The sequence below is a fragment of the Melozone crissalis genome, unplaced genomic scaffold, assembly GCF_028551555.1.
Source record: "Melozone crissalis strain CALT ecotype California unplaced genomic scaffold, PUWL_Pcris_2 ptg000061l_1, whole genome shotgun sequence".
In the NCBI taxonomy this organism is placed as follows: Eukaryota; Metazoa; Chordata; class Aves; order Passeriformes; family Passerellidae; genus Melozone; species Melozone crissalis.
The window spans coordinates 4,767,371-4,780,250 of record NW_026535839.1 but is presented as its reverse complement, the minus strand read 5'-3'; the positions used below and the strand labels follow the sequence as shown (position 1 = coordinate 4,780,250).

General features: G+C 42.7%; 1 protein-coding gene across 3 annotated transcripts in view; it reads left to right on the top strand.

Moving 5' to 3' along the window:
* Positions 1–12,259, top strand: part of SGCD (sarcoglycan delta) — a 300,479-nt gene extending 288,220 nt beyond the window's left edge. For all 3 annotated transcript variants that reach the window (XM_054287886.1, XM_054287885.1, XM_054287887.1), the window contains 2 exons: positions 8,051–8,174; positions 9,874–12,259. In XM_054287886.1, coding sequence (XP_054143861.1) covers positions 8,051–8,174; positions 9,874–10,047 — 298 coding nt within the window. In that variant the 3' untranslated portion in view covers positions 10,048–12,259. The remainder of the gene's footprint in view (positions 1–8,050; positions 8,175–9,873) is intronic.
* Positions 12,260–12,880: the final 621 nt, after the last annotated feature.

Sequence of the window (12,880 nt, the reverse complement as noted above, 5' to 3'; positions counted from 1 at the left end):
ACTATCTCCCAATTTCTATGATAATTTCCCTCCTTGATTTATAAGCAACAGAATTTTTTAATTATCCAGATGATTTTAATTTCCTCAGCCATACCTCCACTTCATTGAACATTAATCTTGCACTTTTTTTCTTAGACAATCTCTGCCCTTCACCACTTCTCCAGTTCATAATGAAACTAGATCTCAGTAGTATTACACAGTCATTTTTCTCCTTAGATTAATTTGATATCATCTGCTTGATCTCAGGGTTTGTCTTCTAAATACTATATTTGGCTTCTGCTAAGCTATTTCAGAAATTACTTTAAATGTAAAACAAAAAACAAAACTACCCTAAGACATTTAAGACAACTTTACATAATTACCTTGCCTTCAGCAATGCCTGTGCTGTAGCATGGAAGGCAATCACAAGGAATTTACAGTTGTATTTTGACTGCTCCATGTTTTCCTAGTTTTGCTGCTTTTTAGTGCTCTGAATCAGCCTCAGCTAGTGCAAAGTGTACTGGAAGACTGCAGCAGGGGATTTGCAGTGTGGTGGGAGGAACCATATGTTCAAACCTCTCCTCTTGCTGAGGAATGGCATTTTTTTGGAGGGAGGATGAAAGCTGGTTCTCACCGGCTTGGTGCTGCAAGACAATACCCTCCCTACAAACTCCTCTGATTACTCGTTTGTCTGGATCTTCTCAAATCTTCTTTTAATTTAGCTGAGCATCTTCCTGATGCTAGCTTTGCTCTCCTCTGTGATGGTTTCACTGCTTTAGTTAGCCCTTTTCACAGAGTTGTGGCCTCTGAAGAGATAATAATAAGATATGTCCATTACATGGTCAGAAGAATATTGTTTTAGCATCAGCTCTCTTCAGGAAAAGTTCACTAAACACAGACCCATAACTCAAACTGGGTGAAAAATCCATAAACTGGTCCATTGGGCTCTGAGATGAAGTTACCAAAACCAGCAGCAGATTTATTACAGTGCTGGTGATGAAGCATTCCTTGAAGCTGTAAGAGCTCTATTTAAAAAAGAAGAAAGAAAAGTTGTAAACACAAGGTTCCCTACCCAAGGAAACAGTGAAGCTTACAAAGTTAGCACAAGGGTAATTTTCAACTCCTTTTTGTCTTTCTCTTGACTCAGCTTTGTACAGAATCTCTTCAGCATCTGTGTTGCCCAAACACAGATGAGAAAATTTGTTGCACCCCCTGCCATTTGAACCAGACTTGTCTCTAACTCAATTAGAAAACTCTAATTTCCAATAAAGCATCATTAAACCTCTGCACCTGTCAGGTCTCTGACAGATTTAGGTGGGTTTTGCTTGGGAATTACCTGTGGTTTGTGGAGATAGATAAAATAATTTTCATTTACTGTTCAGTGTATTACATTATAAATTGCATAAGGTTTTGGACCCGAAGCCATAACAATCTCTTTCAGATTATAGCTGCACTGGAATTGTCACTCATTAGATTTGCAGCATAAACACTGGAAACTGTGGTGATGCACACTGTCAGACTAACCAGTATTTACAGTGATAGGCAGGATTTACAATTGGATGACATGATAATAATATATCCTTATTTACTTCTCTAATTAATGTTTCTAAAGAAAATACCCTGGAAACGTTCCATAAGCAAGATTTATTTCTGTTGATTGTGACTGTAATCAGATGTCCCTATTCAAACAGTAATTGGTGTGCTTCATTAGCATGTAATTGAAAACAAGATTTATGTCAATGCTAGGCAATAAATAACAGGGATACATATTTTCTTATTAGTGATGATCTCTTCTGTAAGCTCTCAGAGTGCTTGCTGCTTTTGTATTGTGCACTTAGGTCATATTTTGTCAAAATCATGGTGTCTCAGGAAAAGACATTGTGCATTTAAAATCCTTTGGATTTTAACCTCTGGCTCTGATGTACCAAGGCCAGCTCCCTTTTTTTATCTTTCCTGCTTTATATTAGACTCGCTGATCTTGCCATTTTTTAGCCTATGTTTTTGCCATGAAATGCCAATACCAGTGGGAAGGAATTCTAGTGATGAAGGGGAGAGCTCAGGGCAGAGACAAAACTTTGCTTGAACTTATTTTCAGTTGAGGTTTCCACCAGGTTAATCAAGGCTCAAACGTTGTTCCTCCTTCTAAACATTTTTCTGTTCCAATACAAGTAAAGACAATTTAAAATAATAATAAAAAAACACTTCTAGGCATTCTAAAAATAGAAACTAAGCATGGCTTCTTTGCAATTCAGTAAAACTTAATTAACTTCCTGTTAATAGGGAGGCAAGCATTGTGTTTTGTTTTAGGAGTTGACATATATGAGATAACACACAAATAATGAAGTCAGAAGTGTAAGTCGCTGGGAATGGGTGATCCCATTGATTTCATTGAAACAAGGGAGTTAAAATTGAAAACAAATTTCAGCTGAAGAAGCTGGTTCATTACCAGCAAATTGATGGAGCTCCATGTTTACTTGCTGAAATAATTTACCAATTGTATAAGATAGAAGCAGGCACAGTGCTAACATTGGCTAATTTTATGCTCAACGTGAATCTTATGGCTGGTCAGATGGATACCATAAAAAATAATTAGAGTCATTAGAGGTAATGGGCTACAGCTGCAGTAATACATGCTCTATTCTCAGTCCAGAGGTTTCTAAGCAAAATTAAATTAGCTCCTGTTACCACACTGCTGCATCATATGCTCCTCACCTCCTGTGCATGAACCTCTCTTCCCATTTCCATACTGCAAGCAGTGTTTGTGCCCCACACAGAAAAAGCCCTTTGTGGGGACAAGGAATTCTGAAACTTGAGGCCATTCCTAGTTAAAAAGGAAAAAAAAAAGAAAAAATGAGAAAAAGAAAAAAATGAAAATAATTATAAAGAGGCAGCAGAAGGTCCTCAGCTCACAGGAGCTCCTTTCACATGTTGAGGATCATCCCTCTCCTCTGCTGTAGCCTTTGGTGCAAGGCACAGATTGCAAATCATGTTTGCATCAGTGCTGAACCTCGGCAAATTTCCCACATGAACTATCTACATTAAATTTAACTTTTTAACAGAATTATGCCCACTGTATTGGAAGCACATCATCAGCCTCCAACTTCAGGTGATACTGCCTGCACATCTGTACTACCTTCCTTTTTTCCCAAAATTCAAAAGGCTGTTCATAAGAGTAAGGAAAATGCTGCATTGTCCTGGAGGGGGTGAGGGGAGGGACAAGAAGGAAATAGCACCTCCATGGTGCTGAGGTGATTAATGTGACTGTTTTTGATGAAGGAAATGAAAACTAAAAATCTAGGTAAGTAATGATCTTTCCAAGTGAATGCCTTTCTCTGGAACCACAATACAAACTCATGGGCTGATTTCCTTTAAATTACTGCTAAAGGTCCCAAAGCAAAGCAGGGATGACACTGAATTATTTTTTTCCCATGTTGGTTTTCAGGAGCACAGAATTCCCATAGATTTCCAGGAGTTCACAGTGAGGTGCCCACATGCCATCACCTCTCTTTAAAACAGGAGGTGCTTTGGTGTAGGATGGAGCAGAGGGGCTTTAGAGGCACATTTAGCACTGTCCATTCAGGGTGGTGAGCTGGAGCTGAGTGTGCTCAGGGGGAAGAACAGGACTAACACTGTTTTTGATGAAGATACAAGCCCAGCAGAGCAGCTTGAGCAGGATCAGTTATCCACGTGCCAGACATTTATCCCTGGCCATGGTGACTTCCCTGGCCTCAGTTATTGCAGTATATAAAGGCTTCACAACTGCTAATATATTTATCTTCCCATCCTCCCCATGGAGTTGGGAAGTGCTGTTACCTCTGTTGCAGAACTAAGAACTGAGATTAAGGGTCAGATTTGTTATGGCATTTAGGTGCTCAATGGGATTTTCAAAAGTAGCTAACACCCGTTGTAATAAGTGGAACTTGGGAACTTGGATAGTTCTGAAAATCCTGTTACTTGTGTCTTTTTTAAAAAAAAAAAAATTTGGAATTATATGAAACCTTGGGATCCAGAGGAATAGCTCCCAAGTTGTGGGGAGTCACCCAGACAGGAGAATGTCTCTTCATCCACCTCCCAGGAGACTGCAGGTGGGACAAGCAATTTCATGGCAGTGGCTTATCTCAGTGCTGAATTCAGCAAGCTGTGACTGTGCACAGCATTGCATTTACCCTTCTTGCCCAGCTCTGGGAGAGAGGTCAAAATCCAGTCCTGCAAATACTGGAGCAAAAATAAGCAGCACCCATGGTCAATAAAAAGGGCTTATGTGCCAATTGCTGGGATGGAAAATTCAAGAGCAGGAGCAAATAATGAAACAATCTATATTCATGCAGCCACCTTTCCAGCCTACTGCTCTAAGTACAGGCTTACACCTCACCAGGAGATGGGAATCCCACTAAAAGCTCTGGAGTATCACACTGGAAAACAAATGTTGATTTTGAATGAATTATCTGTTAATCTCTAAATCATTTTCTTTCATTATTAGTCTCCAAATTGGTTCTGCTCTGCAAGGCAGAATTAGGTTTAAAAGCAGAGCGTCTCTTAAACGCCTGCTTCAAATGAAAGTGTTCAGTAAACATTGCTCAAACCCCCAGAGCATAAACTCCTCAGCTGCTTTCTCTGGCTTTGCATAGATTTTGCAGCTCCTGGTTTATGGTCAGGTGGCTCAGGAATTCATTCAGGATATCAGAAAATAATCAAATGAAATCCCTTACAAACATATGCCCCTTAAATACCAAGGAAACAATTTTTAAGACCTTCCTGTCCTCCTTTACAGTAGCATAAACTGGTACAAGAGTCCCAAAAAGATGGATTTACAGCAATATGGAAATTGGAGGAGAGAGAAGAGTCAGGCTCCAAACCACAGCACAAGCACAAAGCCATGGGGGCTGCAGACCAAAGTTTTCATGATTGAAAGAGCTGCACTTTGCTGTCCTGGTATTTCCAAACATTTCTGTAGTTTTAAGGTTCTAAAGAGATCCCTGGGCTTTAAAGTTGTATTTTCAGCATTAAAGGGTTGGGTTTGGGTTGAATCAGTGTGAATCAGGACTGCAGCTGTCTGAGGCTGTGGTTTGGGATGGTGGGCTGGGGTCAGTGAGGAGGGTGATGGAGCAGCAGCAGAGCCCTGGCTGTTGTGGTGTCCTTGTCTCACATCACACCATGGGCTGTTCAAAGGGTCCTTTGTGCCTCCATGAGAAAAGAAGCTGTGCATGGATTAGAATGCATCCAAAAATGAAATGGTTTTCAACAGTGTTTGCAAGATGCCCTTATTCCACTCCTTCAGGTGGAGGAGGGAGAATAACTCCATCACTTCGTCACACATGAAAGAGAATAAAACTTTGGGTTGTCTAGGACACTCCAGATCATTGGTAGCTTATTCAAAGCTTGAATTTTAACTCAGTTTGCAGTTCAGGGAACCAGTGTGCACAGGGAAAGATGTGCAAGAAGCTCCTCTATTGATCCTCCCCCAAGACTTCCACAGCTTTCCCAGCTCTCCTCTCTCCAGCGAAGGTCTGGGACAGGGAGGCTGCTCCTGCACAGAGCAGGAATTGGGGGCTGCTGCAAAGGAATATGTCTGCACTGTGCTGTCTGAGCACTGTTTTGTACCTAGGAGATTTATTTCTCAGTGGATAGAAGAGCTAAAAGATTAACAGATGAACAAATAAATTGAGACAGCCAGGACATCAAAGAAATTGGAGAGTCACTGAGATGCTGGAGAGCTGGAGAGTCACCAGGCCGTGTTCTTAGGAATTATTTTATCCTCAGATTACCTCAGCTATCTTGGGGTTTGGACACATCCTCTGGAATTGGACACATCCTCTGGTGAATTTAGCTCCATGATTTAAGATAAAACTGGCCCAAGCTCTCTGCTGCTGCTCCTCCTGCCTGTGGAGCAGAAGGGATGTGTGCCAGACCCTGCAGCAGAGATCCTGGGGCTTAGGGTAAGCAGAGGGTCCTTTGTTCCTCAGGGCAAACACCAGCCTGTGAGATACACCAAGGGTGACAGTGTGCTGAATCCCTGGGCAGAAATCTCCAGGGAAAACATGGGTCAGACAGCTTTTTGTCCTCCATGCAAGCTGCAATTCAGTCAGGAAAAAAAAGTTATTTGCAGCAGCCTTAACCTTAGGTTCTTCACACAGAAACCAGTTGAGGCATGATAACAGTGGAAGGAATCAGAAGAAGTTTACATAAAATGTGGCTTCCCTGCAGAAAACAAAAGGCAGCTCAGAAGGGTTGTGCAGAGGCTGCTAACCATGAGACCACACTCATTCCTTAGGCTGCATATGCCTACGTTGCTCCCTGAAATTTAGATTTACTTAAGTCAGCCAGGAAATGATGGATAAGTTTGGGGTCTTGAGGGAAAGGTTGTTCAAAAATCAGCAACATGAAGACACAGAGAGAGGGAAAGTCGTAACTTGAAAAGTGCCACACAGAGGGAGCTGTGCCTGTGCTTTATTGAACTGTTGGCTGCAATAAATACAGTTGAATTCCCTCAGTCCCCCGTAATGCTGTCTCAGTACCAGCAGGAGTCCATTTAAGAGCACACTTACATGCACAAATGATTATATATATGAGAGCAGGGAAAGAGCTGATGCAGGCAAACCCTGAGAGCTGCCCAGGGGAGCTGGGGGTGGTGCTGGGCTGCCCCTGCCCAGCTTTGGTCAGTGCTGCCAGCCCCAAATGGCAAAGCAGAGCAGCTCCTGCTGCAGCCCTCCCACCTGCCTCACCTGAGGACACCACAGCCTGGATCTTGTGACCCTACAGGAAATAAATGAGGATGAAATCAACGGAGAGGATATTCCCAAAGAGGGAGGGTTGGTTTTTCATAACCATTTGCAATACAGAGAGTAATAAGAGACTGTATTGTAAATAAGAAGGAGACAAGTATAATAGAAGAACTGAAAATGGATGATGAACAAGAAAGACTGAACTTTGTGCTTCTGCACTTTACAGCATTAACCTTGAAGTTAAAGGGCTGTAACAGGGCTGTGTTAAAGGGCTGTCAGAGGCCTCTGCAGTGTATCCACATTTAGGAGGGAGCTGAGCATTCTGAAGCTCTGCAGAACACATGGTCATGCCTGGTGTGATGTGAGCCTAGGGCTGGAGACCACAAATTCTGGGGTCTTCAGCCTGATTGCTTTCATTGATTTCCTTGTATCTTTAAACCCTTACAAACCTCATGTTGTAGGAAGTCAGGAGAACTAATTCATTCCTTTTTGAACATGGGTGTGAGGAAGAGGAGCACTTGCACCTTCTGTGCAGGTGCTCAGCTCTGCTGATATCCCATTAGCACTGATTAGTGAGAGAGCAGAACCAGAAATAGGAGCCAGCTGACCTTGGGGGTGGCTTCATTGCCCCTTTTCTCTTGGCCCAGCATAGTAAAGCTGGTATGGAATGTTAGCAGATCAGATTTGTGGTGTGTTTTACCATGCATGAACCTTTTCCTCTGGAAGCAGGTGAGAACCTGCACGTCAGCAGGATCTGAGGGGCAGCACAGGAACCTGAGCAGGAGCATGGAGCCCATGGGCTGTGTGAGCACTGTGTGTTGCAGGCTGGGGCAGCACAGGGATCTGATCAGGAGCTGTTTTCCCCCTGTTTGTTGCAGGCTGGGGCAGGGTGTTGCAGCACAGCGATCTGATCAGGATCTCTTTCCCCCCCTGTGTGTAGCAGCACAGGGATCTGATCAGAATCTGTTTCCCCCATGTGTTGCAGCACAGGGATGTGATCAGGATCTGTTTCCCCCCACGTGTTGCAGGCTGGTGCAGCACAGCGATCTGATCAGGATCTCTTTCCCCCCCTGGGTGTTGCAGCACAGGGATCTGATCACGATCTCTTTCCCCCCTGTGTTGCAGGCTGGGGCAGGGTGGTGCAGCACAGGGATGTGATCAGGATGTTTTCCCCTGTGTGTTGCAGGGTGGTGCAGCACAGGTGCAGCACAGGGATGTGATCAGGATGTTTTCCCCTGTGTGTTGCAGGGTGGTGCAGCACAGGTGCAGCACAGGGATGTGATCAGGATGTTTTCCCCCTGTGTTGCAGCACAGGGATGTGATCAGGATGTTTTCCCCCTGTGTTGCAGGCTGGAGTCGCCCACGCGCGCGCTGGTGATGGAGGCTCCCAAGGGCATCGAGATCAACGCCGAGGCCGGCAGCCTGAAGGCCACGTGCAGGACAGAGCTCAGGCTGGAATCCAAAGACGGAGAGGTGAGTGCAAAGCCCAGCCAAGGGTCCCCTGCAGAGCTGTGTGCCACCAGGCTGCTGTGTGTGCAAGCCTGGGCACAGGGGGCTCTCCTGACCTCATTCCTGCTCACCCTGATTGAACACATCCCATGCAAATCAGGCTCACTCCGTGGCAAAAGCTGATTCATTATTTTTAAAGTGCATGGATAATAGCATCTGTTGTTCCAGCAGATTTATGCAGCTGTAAAATGCACACCGCTCCTAAATTCTTTGTTTCCTTGTCACTTTAAAACAAGATTTACTTGGCCAGCATAATTAAATCTTTTATCATATATTGTTCTATAAGAAGAGCTTAATTCACTGGTATTGATCTGAAAAGCTTTTGTGGCTGATGTTTCATTCTGGAACGAAAGGGAGCATTAGGAGACACAGGTTGTTGCACTGGAGAAACTTCCAAAGGGGAAGAGAGAACAATTAAAGCTGATAACATGGAGCAAAAGTAAAGTAGGTGTTGAGTTAAGCCTCTTCTGGTGTCACAAAATCACGTGGGCAGATTGTTTTGATGTTTTTCTCATCCCCTCCTCCTGCCACAGTGATGGAAGACACCAAAGGATGAGGCTGAGGAGCTCCCAGTGGAGAAACCACTGAGACCCTTGTCAGGAGGAGCTGCCCATGGAACACAAACCTCCAGGCCAGAGGGCTCTCACATAAGTTAAGATTTACCTATCTTAGTTTCAGGGCTAAAAAACAGAAAGACTTTTTAATTGTAGTTTCTGTTATTTCTAAATATTTGCATTTTAAGACAGTCCAAACCTAGACCATGGGTGCTAAGGAAAAACCTCTGAAAAATACCAGAAAAAAAACCTCAAATTAATACACTGAGATAGAAATCCAAAGCATTTCACAATTTCCAGCAGTTGCTTTCAATACTCAGATGCTTTTAAATGCATAAATTGACTTCTGTCTTTCAGGACATGAGATGGGTGGATACTAAACTGGGAGATTCTTACTGTCATTGCTGATATTCTCAGTCACCCTGTATTATTCTGGGGTTCAGGTTATTTTACTGTATTCTGGCTGATGCCAGAGCACTCCCCTGCAGCTGCCACATGTCTGAGAGCTGCCACATGTTGTTTGCCTTATGTTGTTTTGTAAGGAGGGATTTAGGACTGTTAGAGCATTTGAGTTATTTTTAATGTACACAAAAGTGTTACACATATGCATAAAATATGCATAAAATATACATAAAATATACATAAAATATACATAAAAGTCAGTGCTGGGAGCCTGCAAGTGTAACTGGCAATGGGATCACAGTGACAGAGATCTTGGTGGCAGAACAGGGTGGTTGGGTGGGTGTGAACCATCCATGCTCTCCATCTGACAGTGGGGTACCTCTGGTTGGGTCAATCCAGACTGGGCATTTGATTCCTGGAGGTGTCCCAGGAAGCCAAAAGCCAAGAAAACACAGTGGGAACAACAGCAGAAACAGACTGGAGGTCATGGTAAAGGCAGATAATGTGCCCACCTAGATTTGTATCAGACTTTCCCATCCTGAAACACTTCCCTACCCAGTTTTTGCACCAGCTGAGCCATCTGGAGGAAGCTTCTTTAAACACAGAAATCACAAATAACAGCTCTTTCTTTAAATCAGAAGTAACAGCTCCCCGCTAATTCTCTCTCTTTTTTTTTTTTTCCCCTCTCTCTCCACGTTTGACTCCAGATAACGTTGAATTCTGCAAAAATCAAACTACCTAACTTGCCTCAAGGATCTTCCTCTTCTGCAGGGTCCAGGCAAAAAATCTACGAGCTCTGTGTGTGTCCCAATGGGCGGCTGTTCCTGTCGCAGGCAGGCAGCAGCTCCACCTGCCAGATAAACACGAGCGTCTGCCTTTGAGGGACACTGTGCACAGGGGCATCACAGGCAGCACAAAAGCCAGTTCTGGTCTCACAGATCCAGCTGCCAACTATTTTTACTAGAACACAGAAAGCCTATCAAAGACTTTTTTTGTGTGTGCGCGCGCGTGTGTGTGAATATATATATAAAAAAATATATATAAGATATATATATATATATCCTCTGTGTAAAATGATGTTTCAGTACAAGGAATCCCAGGGTGACCCTGTTACATTTGTGTAGCATTTCTCTTTCCCACACCAAAATTTACTGGTACAATCTGCTGAATTGGATCTGATGCTCCCCTGGACCCTTCTGTATTAAGACAGCGCAATGATCACCCCTCGTTTTTGATCATGTTCTCAGAGCAATGGGATTGCTGGCTGGGCAAGACCCTGGAACCAATGCAGAGCCACCACCATCCAAAGGGAAGAGAAGCATCTCTGATTATTTTTGTGCCATTAAATCGGTGGCATGAGAAAGGAATAGTTTTAAAACCAACAAAACAGCCAGATGTGCTGTGCTGATCACCTACAGTGATCCAAGATACCTCAGGTTAAATTACTCTTTAATTATTACCTGAAGCATGGCTCCCTGTTGGGAGAGATGGATGCACTTGGCCAGCAGGAAAGTCCAGACCTTCTTGCTGAAATAAGAAATGTGATTTTCTGAAGGGGTTCAACACTGGCCCGTGCATGGCCAAGGATGCCTTGTGCTATTCAGGTGTGACACATCAGGTCCAACATTAACCTAAAATCATCTCTGTGCTGGCAAAACTGGTGTTGTACTTAGTCATTGGAAAGAACAAAATTGTGAAAGTTGGACTAAGTAGAAAAATTCTGAACCTCTTTTGCTAACAGGTGTCCTGGATCACCCTACAAACTCCCCATTGACACCTTCAATTTTGAACACATTTGGTGTGAAGTTGTGAAAATTTAAGATTTGGACACTGCCTAAATACCTGTAGAAACAGAGAAAATTAACTAGAAACTGAGAAAATCATAAAATTAAGTGAATAATGTAGATGCTACACCAGAATTTTTGTCATCTTTCTTTTCAAGATCTACAGTCCAAGATCACATAGATTTGGTGGAAACTGCAGTTATCAGAGATGCTGACAATTAAAGACTTTTTTTAAGGATTTATAAAGATTGTGACAAAGCCAGATTATTGAAAGGAAGGGCTTTGGATGCTGGTTCCTCTAGAATTTGAGTCCCCAAAACTCTGTGGTTGAATCTTATCATGGTTGCATTTTTTTTTTTATTTTAAGTCTAGGAGTCACGGGCAGGATAAAACACAAATATCTGATCTGGTAACATTACTTCCACTTTTAAAGGTTTGGAAAATAATGATAAGAGCCCAGATCATTGAAATCTGACCCATAATTTCATCCACATGTATGTAAAAAATCCTTTAAAAAAACCAAATATACCAATTAAGGCAAAAGTTTCCAAGTGACAACAATCTCACGAGGACAGCAAGGTTTCTGAGCCACTGAGATGCTTTTGAAGTATTACCTCATGTGCAAATAAGACAGATCTGTGCCCATCCCTAGTGGTATCTAACCAAAGCTAGTATTCTTCAAGTGATTTTCAAGATAAAACATAGCTGACAGAAATCTTTAGAAATAATTTAGCCAATTCCCTTTTCTTACAGCTTTTCATGTATTTTCTTGTGGTCTCGAGAGTACCAGGGTTTGATTTTTTTTTTAATTTTTTATTTTTTAATTAACAATTCTGGCTTAATCCAAAACTGATTGGACTCAGAGAAGATTTCTATGGAGTTTAGATTGGATGTGTTGCTGCCCAACAAAGCAGCACTCTCAAAAACATTTATTCCTGAAAGAGGATTGAATTCTTTCCTTTTATTTCAATAATGCTTTCTGATAAATTAACGTATTCAAACTATTTGTTAATGAATGATTCCTGTAATTATTATGTCTTGAGTCAACATTTGAATGCAAAGGGTCACCCAGGGTAACAATTGTATTGGGACACAGGATGTACCATCTCTGTTCAAAGAGGGGAATTGTGCCTATGCCTTAAGTCAATGCACTCAGCAAGGAGAAGCACATCATATTTATCTTGTTATTAAATCTAGTTTATTTGGGGGGAGGGACAGGAGGGTGTCTTGGGAACTGGTTGTGCAACTTAAAACAGATATTGGTGAAATACATTAAGACTGTAGGGGCACCTAGAATGATACAGACTTTTTTTTTCTTGCCATGTTAATATAGCAAAATACTGTGTATGTTACCTCTGGGGCCATGGCTGAAGTCCCACTCATAGTCCTACATTTACTGTAGATTTTGTTTTTCCTTGTTTCATTGAATACTGATCACAAACCTCATAGCAAGCATGGCCCAACCCATAACCAAATCCTGTGTGAGCAGTTTGAAGACATGTGCTGCAGGAAGAGTTCCTGTCAATGAATCAGATTAACTCCCAGCCCTGGGAGTGCTCAGGGGGTGAGGAAGGCAGGGCTGAGCCCACCAGGGATGCTCCATCCTGATTTCTGTGCTCTGCTCCAGACACAGCAGTGGCTCAGTCCTCGTCCCTGTGCCACCCTCTGGCTGCTCCCAATTTCCATCCCAACAAATTAATTTTGAGTAGCTGCTTTTCCCAGCTGGGCTCTTGGATGAGGTTATCACCTCCTCATGTCACAGCAGCCATGAAACTGCTAAGGACATTCATATCTTGGTGTGAATTTCTGCTGGGGAGCTGCTAGGAAATGACCTTAACATCTGTGCCATCACTGCAGGTGCTTCTCTGAGGTGAACAAAAGGTACCTTAATTATATGAAAAAATTCTTGTTTTGATATATTTTAACCATG